The 16,442-nt window shown below is 44.2% G+C and overlaps 1 protein-coding gene across 1 annotated transcript in view; it reads left to right on the forward strand.

Annotated features, from left to right (window-relative positions):
* The first annotated feature begins 1,258 nt into the window (after window positions 1–1,258).
* The window catches only part of IFITM10 (interferon induced transmembrane protein 10), a 152,730-nt gene continuing 137,546 nt past the window's right edge, over window positions 1,259–16,442 (forward strand). The window contains exon 1 of the mRNA XM_086958935.1: window positions 1,259–1,464. Coding sequence (XP_086815061.1) covers window positions 1,370–1,464 — 95 coding nt within the window. The 5' untranslated portion in view covers window positions 1,259–1,369. The remainder of the gene's footprint in view (window positions 1,465–16,442) is intronic.

Here is a 16,442-nt window from a genome sequence, read left to right on the forward strand (position 1 = left end):
CATGGTTGGTTAGTGGCATGGGCAGGAAGGGTTGGCGGGCATGAGGTCATATATATTGCTGTGCGCAGGGGTATCAGGAAGACCTTGAAGTCGTCTGCCTCCCAGTCTCAGAAAGGCTTAACTATTAAGATGTCGCAGCTTCATTTTGAAGAGTATGTGATCTAAATTGTGCTCAAATCGGTCACCAAGGGATTACTGTAAGCAGGGGATAGTGCAACGCGCTAACAGTCAGACTTTTCTTTGATCCTTGAAACAGATTGGTGTGAAACGATCAGTATGTGAGGTTACATATAAGCCTGAATGAAATTTAGTGTACCTATTTCTGTATTTTATAATAATTCTACCTGTATTAAAATATGGACCTTCGATGTAAAAAGGCATTTAAGAAAAAGAAGGCGGAGATTCAAATTTGGAGATGCACTTTAACTCCATCCCGGAGATCGTAGTACGTTTTCTAGTTCGTCCTGGTCTCCGTCGTGATAGCACTGATCAACCATCAACCATGTGTCTAGAATGTTTCCGAGCGCATGCATCTTTGCTGGGGCTCTTTTCATAGTCTTTGTCTTTTAATCAGACTTTTCCCAGAGGGCTCCATGCTTTTATGTAGTGTAGAAGCAAGCACATCAGTGTAAGACTTTACATGCACGTTCTGCACCGCGGAGCATATTTTGCCATTTGTGCATTGAACCTGCAGAGGCAGGTTTTACTACATGTCCTGTCTCGGGAGAGGGTTATCTCCCTTTGCCTCTCTGCATTCGCCTACTCTGTTGTGCCGCTCTCTCTCCCCCTCCCCTCTCTCCCAGACCATTTCCTCTTCTGCACCCCTCCTCCCCTGGGCAGCCTTGGTACTGGCACTGTTCGGGGGCGAACACGGTCTCCAAGAGGCTGCGCCGTGTCCATGTTCAGAGGTGTCGCTCGCGGGTGCGACCAGTTCCGCCTCCTCTCTCTCCCCTTCCTCTCAACTCTCACTTCTCTCACACTCCCGCTCATATCCACTGTCACTCTCTTTCCCCTTTGGTTGGCTTGCCCCATTCTCACTTGCCTCTGGTCCAGGTCTCTCTCCCGTTTGTCCCTGCTCCTCTAGACTGCATTCTCTATCTCTCATTCATTCATTCACTTCACCCCCCTCTCTCTTTACTCCGCTCTCTCTTTCCTCCACTCTCTCTCGTTCTCTCTCTTTCCTCCTCTCACTCTCTCTCCCCCCTCCCCCTTCTCTCTCTTTCCTCTCTCTCTCTCTCTCTCTCTTTCCTCCCCCTCTCTCTCTCTGGCCCGTCACCCCTGGCTGCTCTGACCGGCCGCCGCCGCAGCACTGCAGCCCTTGCTCCGCGGTCGCTCCCCAGTCTCCGGACCGACCTACCCCGGGCCACAGATGCTCAGACAGGCCCTGGGGGGCTACACCGAGAGGAAATCCACCTCCTTCCCCACCCCCTCCTGCCTTCCATGGACGGGGAAACACGCTGACAGGTAACTGCGGCGGGACGGGGCGAGGGAGGCGGGGTGTTACTAGAGAGCATGTTTTCAACGCCAGGCTGCCCTGGAGGCACGGACTGCTGCCCCTGCCAGCCCCTGGTAGGGCTGGGGCAGGGACAGCCTCTCGCCAGGCTGGCCCGGGGTGAGGCGTGGGGGAATCTGCAGTGCTGCTGCAGCCGCGTCTCTGGGGGCACAGAGAGGTGACATGTATACAACCGAGGCGGCTCCAAGAGGCGAGCAGGCTGCGGAGGACCGGGAAACCAGGGGGCCCTAAGCACTGGTGGGGCGCAGTGTGCCTGAGGGGGTAGCAAGCGTGGGAGTCCCGAGCTGGGATACGGGAGGGGGGCTGTCGAGGAAGGAGGGAGTTGAGAGGAATGGATGGGGGGATGTTGGAGTGAGGGTAGTTGTTGTTGGGAGCAAGACAGCGTGAAGGGGAAGTGCAGAGTGCGGCAGAAAGGGAAAGTGCAGAAGCGGTGAAGGTTGAAGTACAAAGCGAGAAGGATGTGTTTGCAAAGGAGGGGGTGGCGTAGGCCCCGGTGAGATACAGATGTACATGGCTGCAGTCTGTCGTAGTAGTTCTTTTTTTTCAATCAAAATGGAGATCATTCACAAAATATATAAACAGCAGTCTTCTTAATAAATTACATTGACAACAATAATAATAAAAAATATGAGAAATGGCAGTCTGTGTATGTGTCTGTGTATGAAAGGAGATTAGTGTAGAGGAGGGGGAACAGACCTAGAAAAGGGGGCACAGATTAGGAAGGTGGGCACGTACCAAATGAGAGGGGGGGTGCACAGCACGAGATTAGAGGGAGGGGTACGTAAGCGGTGGGGTACAGCATGGCAAAGGGAAGGGTGAACAGAATGAGATGAGAGACGGGACAGCAGGACTGGAGCCGAGAGAGGGGTGCAGGACCGAAGGACTGAATTCCAGGGAATGCCAGTGGCACGGGGGCATTGTAGGGCTGTGCAGAATCACAGACGCACTAGGTCTCAGAATAAAAGTGAAAGACATGCCAAAGAAAACGAAAGTGACGCGGTCACTCCGAAGATGGAGGGCTAAATAGATTGAAAGGGCGAGTTGTTGAGGGAGAGATGGAGGAGATGTCAGGATGGAGGGAAGGCAAAACAAGGACAGGGTGTTATACAAAATGAGTGAGTTACAGAGTGTGAGAGAAAGTAGGCGCAGAGGACGTGAGAAGGTAGGTATGCGGAATGAACGATGACTAGGTGTAGATAATGAAAGAAGGAAGAGGTAAAGAATGAAACATGAGTAAGGTATGGAGGGCGGGAGAAAGAAGATGTTTGAGGTACAGAAAATGAGGGAACATAGGTGCACAGAATGAAATATGCCCGAAGTACAGAGACTGAGAGAAGGAAGGTATACAGAGTGAAAAATGACTCACATGTAGAGAATTAGGGAAGGAAGGGAAGATGCATAGAATGAAAAACGAGTGAGGTTTAGAGGATGGAATAAGGAGGATGTGCGGAATAAAGATGACTGAGATACAGAGAATGAGAGAATATAGGTGTACAGAATGAAAAATGCCTGAGGTGTAGATAAGTGAAGTAAGATATACGGAATGAAAGATGGCTGAGATGTAGAGAATGAGAGAAGGTATGTGTACAGAATGAAAGATGACTAGGGTGCAGATAATGGAGAAGGCAGTTATACAAAAGTAAAGATGCTAGATAAATGAAGAAAAGAGAACGAAAGATGGCTGAGGCGCAGACATTGAGTCAAAGAATGTGTGCAGAGTAGGAGATGGATGGAGGGAAGGAAGATATACAAACTATGAGATGATGGATGAGTGAACAGTAGAGAATGAGGTGTACGAGATGTAAAGAATGAGAGAAGGACATAGTACAGAATAAAAAAGTGTCTAGAATGAGAGTAACTGAAACGTAGAGAAGCTGGGAGGAAGATTTACAGAATGAGAGTTGGGGAAGGTGTGCAGAATAAAAGATTGCTGGGGGTTACAGGAAGAGAGAAAAGGGCATTTAGAAAGTGAGATGCGTAGGCTGTACGGTTGCAGCATGAGAGAAAGGAGGATTCCCGAATGAGAGAGGGGTGAGGTGTATACACTTGTGCATTAAGGGAAAAGTGGGCCATAAAGAAAGTAACGCGGATGAGGTGTACAGAAAGAGCGATGGGTGAGTTGTAGATAATAAGGAATGGTTGGTTATACAAGGAGTGATGGTTTAGGTGCAAATATTGAGAGAAGGGAGGTCTACGGACTGAGAGATAGGTGATGGAAAGAAATTGTAGAGAACGAGTTGTGAAGTAAAGAGTGAGAGTTTGCTGAGGTGAGCAATGATAAAGTGGAGGCGTACAGAAATAAATATTACCAATATGTACAGGATGAAGCAAGGAAAGTTTACCGATTGGGAGAGGAAAGCGGCAGAAAATGTGAGGCAAGGGAGGCATACATATTGAGAGAGGGGTAAAGTGTTCAGAATAACCGAAGGAAAAGGAAGGAGGGTGCACAGGACGAAAGAGGGATAAGGTGTACAGAATGAGACTAGGACGGCTTATAGAACAAGAGATGACTAAGGTGAACAGAATGATGCAGAGAAGGCGTACATAATGAGTGACGGAGAAGGTGTATAGAATGAGACGAGGAAGGAGTACATAATGAGAGATGGATAAGGATTACAGAATGAGACAAGGAAGCTGTACATAATGAGAGATGGTTAAGGTGTACAAAATGAGAAAAGAAAGGTGTACAGAATGAGATATGGATAAGGTGTACAGAATGAGACAAGGAAGGTGTACATAATGAGAGATGATCAACGTCTACAAAGTAAGACAAGGATGGTAAACATAATGAGAGATGGATAAGGTGTACAGAATGAGACGAAGAAGGTGAACATAATGAGAGATGGATAAGGTGTACAGAATGAGACGAGGAAGGTGTGCATAATGAGAGATGGTTAAAGTGTACAGAATGAGAAGAGGAAGGTGTGCATAATGAGAGATGGTTAAGGTGCACAGAATGAGATAGGGAAGGTGTTCATAATGAGAGATGGATAAGGTGTACAGAATGAGATGAGGAGGTTACATAATGAGAGATGGTTAAAGTGTACAGAATGAGAAGAGGAAGGTGTACATAATGAGAGATGGATAAGGTGTACAGAATGAGACGAGGAAGGTAAACATAATGAGAGATGGTTAAGGTGCACAGAATGAGATATGGAAGGTGTTCATAATGAGAGATGGATAAGGTGTACAAAATGAGATGAGGAGGTTACATAATGAGAGATGGTTAAAGTGTACAGAATGAGACAAGGAAGGTGTACATAGTAAGAGATGGTTAAGGTGCACAGAATGCGACGAAGAAGGTGTACATAATGAGAGATGGATAAGGTGTACAGAATGAGACAAGGAAGGTGTACATAGTAAGAGATGGTTAAGGTGTACAGAATGCGACGAAGAAGGTAAACATAATGAGAGATGGTTAAGGTGTACAAAATGCGACGAAGAAGGTGTGCATAATGAGAAATGGTTAAGCTGCACAGAATGAGATGAGGAGGTGTACATAATGAGAGATGGTTAAGGTGTACAGAATGAGACAAGGAAGGTGTGCATAATGAGAGATGGAGAAGGTGTACAGAATGAGACGAGGAAGGTAAACATAATGAGAGATGGTTAAGGTGCACAGAATGAGATAGGGAAGGTGTTCATAATGAGAGATGGATAAGGTGTACAAAATGAGATGAGGAGGTTACATAATGAGAGATGGTTAAAGTGTACAGAATGAGACAAGGAAGGTGTACATAGTAAGAGATGGTTAAGGTGCACAGAATGCGACGAAGAAGGTGTACATAATGAGAGATGGATAAGGTGTACAGAATGAGACAAGGAAGGTGTACATAGTAAGAGATGGTTAAGGTGTACAGAATGCGACGAAGAAGGTGTGCATAATGAGAAATGGTTAAGGTGCACAGAATGAGATGAGGAGGTGTACATAATGAGAGATGGTTAAGTTGTACAGAATGAGACAAGGAAGGTGTGCATAATGAGAGATGGATAAGGTATACCTAATGAGACAAGGAAGGTGAACATAATGATAGAAGATTAAAGTGTACACATAAGGGGACAAGGAAGGTGAACACAATGAGAGATGGTTAAGGTGTACAGAATGCGACGAAGGTGTGCATAATGAGAAATGGTTAAGGTGCACAGAATGAGATGAGGAGGTGTACATAATGAGAGATGGTTAAGGTATTCAGAATGAGACAAGGAATGTGTGCATAATGAGAGATGGATAAGGTGTACAGAATGAGACGAGGAAGGTAAACATAATGAGAGATGGTTAAGGTGCACAGAATGAGATAGGGAAGGTGTTCATAATGAGAGATGGATAAGGTGTACAAAATGAGAAGAGGAAGGTGTACATAATGAGAGATGGATAAGGTGTACAGAATGAGACAAGGAAGGTGTACATAGTAAGACATGGTTAAGGGGTACAGAATGCGACGAAGAAGGTGTGCATAATGAGAAATGGTTAAGGTGCACAGAATGAGATGAGGAGGTGTACATAATGAGAGATGGTTAAGTTGTACAGAATGAGACAAGGAAGGTGTGCATAATGAGAGATGGATAAGGTATACATAATGAGACAAGGAAGGTGAACATAATGATAGAAGATTAAAGTGTACACATAATGGGACAAGGAAGGTGAACATAATGAGAGATGGTTAAGGTGTACAAAATGAGAAAAGAAAGGTGTACAGAATGAGATATGGATAAGGTGTACAGAATGAGACAAGGAAGGTGTACATAATGAGAGATGATCAACGTCTACAAAGTAAGACAAGGATGGTAAACATAATGAGAGATGGATAAGGTGTACAGAATGAGACGAAGAAGGTGAACATAATGAGAGATGGATAAGGTGTACAGAATGAGACGAGGAAGGTGTGCATAATGAGAGATGGTTAAAGTGTACAGAATGAGAAGAGGAAGGTGTGCATAATGAGAGATGGTTAAGGTGCACAGAATGAGATAGGGAAGGTGTTCATAATGAGAGATGGATAAGGTGTACAGAATGAGATGAGGAGGTTACATAATGAGAGATGGTTAAAGTGTACAGAATGAGAAGAGGAAGGTGTACATAATGAGAGATGGATAAGGTGTACAGAATGAGACGAGGAAGGTAAACATAATGAGAGATGGTTAAGGTGCACAGAATGAGATATGGAAGGTGTTCATAATGAGAGATGGATAAGGTGTACAAAATGAGATGAGGAGGTTACATAATGAGAGATGGTTAAAGTGTACAGAATGAGACAAGGAAGGTGTACATAGTAAGAGATGGTTAAGGTGCACAGAATGCGACGAAGAAGGTGTACATAATGAGAGATGGATAAGGTGTACAGAATGAGACAAGGAAGGTGTACATAGTAAGAGATGGTTAAGGTGTACAGAATGCGACGAAGAAGGTAAACATAATGAGAGATGGTTAAGGTGTACAGAATGCGACGAAGAAGGTGTGCATAATGAGAAATGGTTAAGCTGCACAGAATGAGATGAGGAGGTGTACATAATGAGAGATGGTTAAGGTGTACAGAATGAGACAAGGAAGGTGTGCATAATGAGAGATGGAGAAGGTGTACAGAATGAGACGAGGAAGGTAAACATAATGAGAGATGGTTAAGGTGCACAGAATGAGATAGGGAAGGTGTTCATAATGAGAGATGGATAAGGTGTACAAAATGAGATGAGGAGGTTACATAATGAGAGATGGTTAAAGTGTACAGAATGAGACAAGGAAGGTGTACATAGTAAGAGATGGTTAAGGTGCACAGAATGCGACGAAGAAGGTGTACATAATGAGAGATGGATAAGGTGTACAGAATGAGACAAGGAAGGTGTACATAGTAAGAGATGGTTAAGGTGTACAGAATGCGACGAAGAAGGTGTGCATAATGAGAAATGGTTAAGGTGCACAGAATGAGATGAGGAGGTGTACATAATGAGAGATGGTTAAGTTGTACAGAATGAGACAAGGAAGGTGTGCATAATGAGAGATGGATAAGGTATACCTAATGAGACAAGGAAGGTGAACATAATGATAGAAGATTAAAGTGTACACATAATGGGACAAGGAAGGTGAACACAATGAGAGATGGTTAAGGTGTACAGAATGCGACGAAGGTGTGCATAATGAGAAATGGTTAAGGTGCACAGAATGAGATGAGGAGGTGTACATAATGAGAGATGGTTAAGGTATTCAGAATGAGACAAGGAAGGTGTGCATAATGAGAGATGGATAAGGTGTACAGAATGAGACGAGGAAGGTAAACATAATGAGAGATGGTTAAGGTGCACAGAATGAGATAGGGAAGGTGTTCATAATGAGAGATGGATAAGGTGTACAAAATGAGAAGAGGAAGGTGTACATAATGAGAGATGGATAAGGTGTACAGAATGAGACAAGGAAGGTGTACATAGTAAGAGATGGTTAAGGTGTACAGAATGCGACGAAGAAGGTGTGCATAATGAGAAATGGTTAAGGTGCACAGAATGAGATGAGGAGGTGTACATAATGAGAGATGGTTAAGTTGTACAGAATGAGACAAGGAAGGTGTGCATAATGAGAGATGGATAAGGTATACATAATGAGACAAGGAAGGTGAACATAATGATAGAAGATTAAAGTGTACACATAATGGGACAAGGAAGGTGAACATAATGAGAGATGGTTAAGGTGTACAGAATGCGACGAAGAAGGGGTGCATAATGAGAAATGGTTAAGGTGCACAGAATGAGATGAGGAGGTGAACATAATGAGAGATGGTTAAGGTGTACAGAATGAGACTAGGAAGGTGTGCATAATGAGAGATGGATAAGGTGTACAGAATGAGACGAGGAAGGTAAACATAATGAGAGATGGTTAAGGTGCACAGAATGAGATAGGGAAGGTGTTCATAATGAGAGATGGATAAGGTGTACAGAATGAGATGAGGAAGGTGTACATAATGAGAGATGGATAAGGTGTACAGAATGAGACAAGGAAGGTGTACATAGTAAGAGATGGTTAAGGTGTACAGAATGCGACGAAGAAGGTGTGGATAATGAGAAATGGTTAAGGTGCACAGAATGAGACGAGGAGGTGTACATAATGAGAGATGGATAAGGTATACATAATGAGACAAGGAAGGTGAACATAATGATAGAAGATTAATGTGTACACATAATGGGACAAGGAAGGTGAACATAATGAGAGATGGTTAAGGTGTACAGAATGAGACAAGGAAGGTGTACATAATGAGAGATGGTTAAAGTGTACAGAATCAGACGAGGAAGGTTTACATAATGAGAGAAGATTAAAGTGTACAGAGTAAGATAGGGAAGGTGAACATAATGAGAGATGGATAAGGTGTACAGAATGAGACAAGGAAGGTGTACATAATGAGAGATGGATAAGGTGTACAGAATGAGACAAGGAAGGTGTATTAATGAGAGATGGTTAAGGTGTACAGAATGAGACAAGGAAGGTGTGCATAATCAGAGATGATTAAGGTGTACAGAATGAGACGAGGAAGGTGAACATAATGAGAGAAGATTAAAGTGTTCAGAGTAAGATAGGGAAGGTGAACATAATGAGAGATGGATAAGGTGTACAGAATGAGACAAGGAAGGTGTACATAATGAGAGATGGATAAGGTGTACAGAATGAGAGATGGTTAAGGTGTACAGGTTGAGACAAGGAAGCTGTACATGATGAGAGATGGTTAAGGTGTACAGAATGAGACGAGGAAGGTGTACATAATGAGAGATCGATAAGGTGTACAGAACGAGACAAGGCAGGTGTACATAGTAAGAGATGGTTAAGGTGTACAGAATGCGACCAAGAAGGTGTGCATTATGAGAAATGGCTAAGGTGCACAGAATGAGATGAGGAAGGTGTACATAATGAGAGATGGTTAAGATGTACAGAATGAGACGAGGAAGGTGTGAATAATGATAGAAGATTAAAGTGTACAGAGTAAGATAAGGAAAGTGAACATAATGAGAGATGCTTCAGGTGTACAGAATAAGATGAGGAAGGTGTGCATAATGAGAGATGGTTAAGGTGTACAGAATGAGACAAGGAAGGTGTACATAATGAGAGATGGTTAAGGTGTACAGAATGAGATGAGGAAGGTGTACATAGTGAGAGATGGTTAAGGTGCACAGAATGAGATGAGTAAGGTGTGCATAATGAGAGATGGTTAAGGTGTACAGAATGAGACAAGGAAGGTGTACATAATGAGAGATGGTTAAGGTGTACAGAATGAGATGAGGAAGGTGTACATAGCGAGAGATGGTTAAGGTGCACAGAATGAGACGAGGAAGCTGTACATAATAAGAAATGGTTAAGGTGTACAGAATGAGACAAGAAGGTGTGCACAATGAGAGATGGATAAGGTGTACAGAATGAGGCAAGTAAGGTGCAGATAATGAGAGATGGATAAGGTGTACAGAATGAGACAAGGAAGGTGAACATGAGAGAAGATTAAAGTGTACAGAGTAAGATAAGGAAGGTGAACATAATGAGAGATGGTTAAGGTGTACAGCATGAGACAAGGAAGGTGCAGCTAATGAGAGATGGATAAGGTGTACAGAATCAGACAAGGAAGGTGTACATAATGAGAGATGATTGAGGTGTACGAAATCAGACGAGGAAGGTGGGTGTACATAATGAGAGATGGATAAGGTGTATAGAATGAGACAAGGAAGCTGTACATAATGAGAGATGGTAAGGTGTACAAAATGAGACATGAAAGGTGTACAGAATGAAATATGGATAAGGTGTACAGAATGAGACAAGGAAGCTGTACATAATGAGAGATGGTAAGGTGTACAAAATGAGACATGAAAGGTGTACAGAATGAGATATGGATAAGGTGTACAGATCGAGACAAGGAAGCTGTACATAATGAGAGATGGTTAAGGTGTACAGAGTAAGACAAGGAAGGTGAACATAATGAGAGATACTTGAATGAGACAAGGTTGGCATACAGAATGAGAGATGGATAATGTGTGCTGAATGAAACTAGGAAGGCATACAAAATAAGAGGTCAGTGACTTGTACAGCTGAGGGAACGAATGTGCAAAGAGTAAGAGAAAGTGAGACGTACAGCACCAGGAAAGGCAAGTGTACAGAACGAGAGATAGGTGAACTTGACAGCATGATAGATGGAGGGTATACAGAACGACAAAAGAGAAGGAAGATGTTCAGAATGAGAGATGGGGCCATGAACAGCATCCAAGATGGGCAAGGTGTATAGATTGAGAGATTGCATTAGGAATATCGAATGATAGATGGGTGTGTATACATACTGAAAGGTGAGTGAAGTATAAAGAATGAGAAAGCAAGTACACAGAAAGTTTTGTTGTATTGAACGATAAAAGGGAAACATCTATACATAATGAAACACGGACAAGTATGTGTGTCCAGTGAGAGAAGAGGGAGTATATAGAATCAGAGAGATGCTGAACATGGTGTGGTAGGAATGAAGGTGAAAACGCGTAATGTTATGTACAGATTGCGAGAAATGGTTGTGTAAGACAATTAATGTTTTATTCCTGATTTATTGTTTTAATTCTTCTCAAATCCATCCTTGCGAATAATTTTGCAAAGTCTCCTTGTCAAAGCCAGAAAATTAGATGCCTGTTTCTCCCCATGCGTGAGCCAAAATGTTGAAACATATATTAATATATATCACACAGTGGTGGTTGCCACAGTGTAGTTATGGTTCAGCCACAGTTTTCTTTGACAAGGATTTTTTTCATATGCTTATACGTTTTTACTACTTGGATAATTTGCACTAAGGGGTGCCAGTCTACTAATATAGTCAGCTTAGTTTGAGCATGGTCAGTGTAGGATAGTGCATCTTTTTGAAATTGTTAACCCCCATTTTTCTGCTTGATGCCTGATGTGATTTCGAACTGTAAGTGTACTGAGACTCTGCTAACCAGGTTCTCAGTGCCAGATCTCTTTCCCAAAACTGTACCATGATTGGCACAACTTCAGCCACACTTGTAAGTCCCTATTAAAAGGTACCACTGGTACCTAGGGCATGGGTACTAAAGAGGATTCACTGGGGATGCAGCACAAATTGTGCCACCCCAGAGACCCCTCACCAAGGTCATGCAAACTGCCACTGCAGGCTGCGTGTCTTGGTGCAGAGAAAACCAAAGTGTCGAATCAGCACACAGCTCTGTGTACCATGCCCATACACACTGCATGAGTTATAGATAAGACACCCCTACTGCAGGCCTTACTTTCCTAAACCAGGGTAACTATATCCCATGGGTGTCCTATCTGCATGAGCAGATATGACCCTGCAACATCTGACCATCCTTGGATACTTTGAGTGCACATGGATGCCATAAAGAGTACATGGGCTGAATGCTTGACATTACAAGTTTCCTAGCTCCATGATGGCTTCATTGTAGCCTAAAATGTGTGGGACCAAAATCTTGTCTTAATAAATCCTCATTGATGCGAGTGTGGGATTTGTTAATAAATGCCTACAGGAGACCCTTTAGACAGTCCCCTTAAAACTTGCCAAGCACTGGTGGGGTCTCTGACTAGTCATAGCCAACCGGCCACTACCAAACATGTTCCTGACCTCTTGGGGTGAGAGCCTTCACTTTCAGAGGATTGAAACACTGCTTGCTCTGGGTGGAGGTGCTTCACACCTCATCCAGGCCGGAATGGCATTCCACAGTAGGAAGCTTGAAAGGCGTTGCTGCCTTTGAAGTTCAGCCTAGGCTTCATCACATAGTGGGGTAGGCCAGCTCCCCTCTCCTCCTCCACATTAGGCGGGAGGGCAGGTGGAACAAATAGTTAGATGAGGAGGAGTGTCCACACTCAGCCAGCACCACCCCTAAGTTGTGGCAGGTGATGTAAACCCCTTTCCTGAAAATCCACCATCTTGAGATGATGGAGAAAAAACCCATCATGGCTAGGGTAGTGCCTCTTCCCACAGGAAGTGGTCACTTAGAGGGTGTAGGCACCCTAACAGTAGGTAGCCCTTTGGCTACTCTTATCACAAAAGGAAACTGCTGTTGTCTGTTTCTATCCCATACGGATATACAGACTGTCAACAACGGGGGGAAGGAGGTGGAGGTGGGATGAAGGAATGTGTTCACAAAGTCCTAGATAAACCAATCCTTCCTAAAGACTACTTTGTATGATGGAATATCCAAAGATATTGGAGAAGACACCTCATTCACTTATTGTGACATACTTCATCATTGGCGTCTTTCCACACCCAGGTAAGATGATACTACCTGGGCGGACTCAATCAATGGTGTTATGGGAGTTTTTATATAAAATATTAACTGGTCATGAAGGGAACCAGATGGGTGATGTTAAAAATACCTACTTACGGTTATACCCAAACATGCGTTTATTCTTAAAGTACCTGGGGTATAGGATAAAATCGTGTCTAATGGGATTTATTTTTTAATTCAATTGGTTCAATTGTACCCTTTTTATAGTGCCAACATGTTTCAGTCCTCAACGTGAGCCCTCAAGGGCCTGGGGCCTTCTTCAGGACTCGAATATCTACTCATGGGTATCCCTCCTATCTGCTCAGCACGTTTTACATGCTAAAATGAGGCCTACTGCGCTCACCTGTATATCCTGTGTTCCAGTAGTATTTCTAAAAGAAAAGGAGACAAAATAAAGAAAAGAAAGGACTCGTGGAACAGTTCTCCTGAATCAATAAAAAAGGAGCGGGGAGTGGAATACTGCCACCGTGAATTATCTTGTATATTCACTATTTGTTTTCAGTAACTAATTCTATCCAGAATGTGTGAAATCTATCTGTGCAATTTCCTCCGTGTTATTCTTTGGACAGATGATCTCTATAACTATAATTAACAAGCATTTGCAATACAATAGGTCTCGCATTTGCAAAAGTTGAAGCCATTGGCATTTTAAATGACAAACCCTTCATCCATGTGTTGGTTTTCGAAAACAGATAAATAAATGGCATTTTCATTTACAATGCCAAAAGCTTAAACTTTGGCATTGTAAATGACAATGCCTTTTATCTATGTTTTAAAAAAAGAAACCTAAATAAAACGCATTGGCATTTACAATACCAATAGCTCAAAGTCGTAAATACCAAAAATACTCGATCTCTGAACCGCAATTCATACTTCTGCTTTTCAAACTTAAAAACATATGTTGTATTAGAAACATCTTAACCCCTCCCATGCTCGTGACGGAACCGTTCCGTCACGAGCCTCGGTTGGGCTGTAGTGGTGACGGAAGGGTTCTATCACGGCCCGCTCGCCGCGCCTGCACGGCGCGAATTCCGCGCCTGCGCAGACGTTCTGAAGAGCGGGTGGGGCCGTGACGAAACCGTTCCGTCACAAGCACAGCTCACCCGCGGGCCGTGACGGAGGGGTTCCGTCACAAGCACGTGACCGCCGCGCGGCCCGCCTCCCCCTTAGCGCTGCGGCGGAATAGCCGCCGCAGCGATGGGGTTAAACACCTTAAACAAATGTAATGCAAACATTTCCCTTTTGAAAATATGTCGTCCATACATAAATAGTATTTTATAGGATAAGCAATTAATGCACATATATATGTGCACAGTCTGTGAAGCACTAGATATAAAGGGGCTTCCAGTGCAGAGAAAAACACACAGCCCTGTTTCCCCAGTCCGCAACCTCTAACAAGCACTAACAACAGACATAGTAGAAGTATTTTGTGACGTCTGCTGCGGCTTTGAACTGCTCAGTGAAATCTCTCACTGGATTAGGTAGGTCACTAAACAAGTGCTCCTTTAAATGTCCTGTAATTTATGTGTGGATACAGCTGAAGTACACTGTCCCGTTGTACACAACCACTGCCCCTCAAGCTGTGGCAAGTAGAATGTGTGCATTTTTATATAGAACCAACTTTAAATGGGCAAGCATGAAAGATTATGAGTGACACTATCCTATGAGCAAAATCAAGCAATGAGACAACAGTAACATATATAAATAATAGAAATTACACCTATTTGAGCACCAAGAAACTCAAAGATATTAAAACTGGTGTAAGCAAGCACCAGAAATGCAAGGACACTAACCTTGGCTGCTGCCCGGAGGCTGTGCGTCATTGCAGCCAGGCCCCAGTGGATCTTACTGATTATCTTTTCGAGCAATTCCACCATGGCGTTGACCAGCTGTGCACTGATCTTAGAGCATTGGGTGCCAATGGCGGCTGCATCCGGGGGGGGCACCGTTGAAACTCAGCAATGCGGCCAGGCAAAAAAAATACTCTTCTGTCACCGTCGGGCTGGCATGTCTTGAAAGTGCTGTGTTGCGTGGCTCCACTTGTTTGGGAAGTAAGGTTACGCTGCCTATTGCAGTCCACCTGGCCCAATCATGTCAGCCTGCCATGTGGTGCCCAAATAGGTTGGGCACAGAACAGCAGAAATGAAAAAACACATTTAGAACCTCGGGCGCAGGACAGCAGAAATGAAAAACACATTTAGAACCTGGGGAAGAAAGGAGAATGCTGCATGTGGGCAGTAACAGTGCACAGAGGCGGTTCATGGAGGAGTGGGCATGTAGAGAAGCAGCGCCCACCTAGGGAGTCCGGCACAGGGCGGGCATGGTTAAAGCACCAGCGCTTCCAGAAGAAAAAGAAGTGGGGGGGAGACCCCAAAAAAATTATTGTTACTCCAAGCACGGCAAGCGTGAAAGCCAGCCCTGCACTGTGGCATCAGAAAACTAAACAAGGCCATGAGAAGCAAGCTAAAACATACCTCTCAAACACATGTATCACGCTGAAACACCTTTTACAAATGCCTCTCTGCTCCAAGCTCGGTAGACTATCCCCTGCACCCGCTTGTGCACCAATCACTCATTTTACCGATCCCTCATTAACCCCCCCCCCCAAACTAGCCTGCAGCTTCCATCCGTTGGCCCCAGTCCCGTGCTCAACCACTCGGCGTTGAAGCGCAGCTCGTCGGCGTGAGCCCAGGTTGTCTGTAGACGCTCGTGCCACACCAGCGCCGTCAGCAACTTTCGCAGCAGGTCCAGGTGCAAGCGGGCCCCTGCCCCATGCGGCGAGCTACGCGGCCATGGGAAATCAGTAGAGCAGGAAACAGCTGCATGGCGCCCAAAATAGGTGCGTTGGGAGAGCGTAAAAGCGGCCTATTGTCAATGTGTCCAGAGATGCAGAATAGAGGTGAACTATGGCACCGGAAGTTAACTGTGACACTGCGGCTTCTGCCGCCGAGTAGTGGGGGGGGGGTCAGGGGGTGTTATCGGAGTCCGGGGACGCAGCAGTGCTGGAAAGCACACAGCGCTTCTGTTACAAAGAAAGGCGCTCTCGCTCGCGAAAGTGAAAGCATGGTGAAGCGCGAGAAGAGATGCGCGCGTTCACAACGTGTGTCTCCTAAAGCGCGCGGGCACAGCCATTGTCTCCTATGTGTTTGGCAAGCTCGTGCACCTCTCCTGTCCCACTACGCTAGCTACCCAGCGACTTTGAGTCTCGCTACGCGACAGCGCATGCGCTGCATCGGTAGCGAGACCTAAAAATATAAGAGAACATTATTTTATGTAAAACAAAGTGTTGTTGTTAGTGCCATGCTGGTGTATTCATGAATTAGGCACATGTATCTAAAGTCATCACTTAAGCATGTCAATTTGGCTTTTAATACGTACTGTATGGTTAAAGGGTACTGCGTTAGTGGCCTTAAACATTCTGGTGTTTTTAGCATGCACATATATAGTAGCGGTTCCAAATGTGCTTTTTTATTTATTTGGCTTACCTACTGGGGCTTGCTTCTGTGCACCATGGGGGTCAAAAGGGAAGTGGTGCTGTCTTGAAGTCACACACTATAAACAATACAATAGTAGAGCACCATCTTAATTATTGTGGCAAAGTGATGGAGTTTATATTTGCAAAGCCAAATTACTTTTTGTCCATATGCTAGATTTTTCAACATTCGTCGTCCCAGAA

Source organism: Lissotriton vulgaris, chromosome 2_1 (assembly GCF_964263255.1).
Source record: "Lissotriton vulgaris chromosome 2_1, aLisVul1.2, whole genome shotgun sequence".
Classification (NCBI taxonomy): domain Eukaryota; kingdom Metazoa; phylum Chordata; class Amphibia; order Caudata; family Salamandridae; genus Lissotriton; species Lissotriton vulgaris.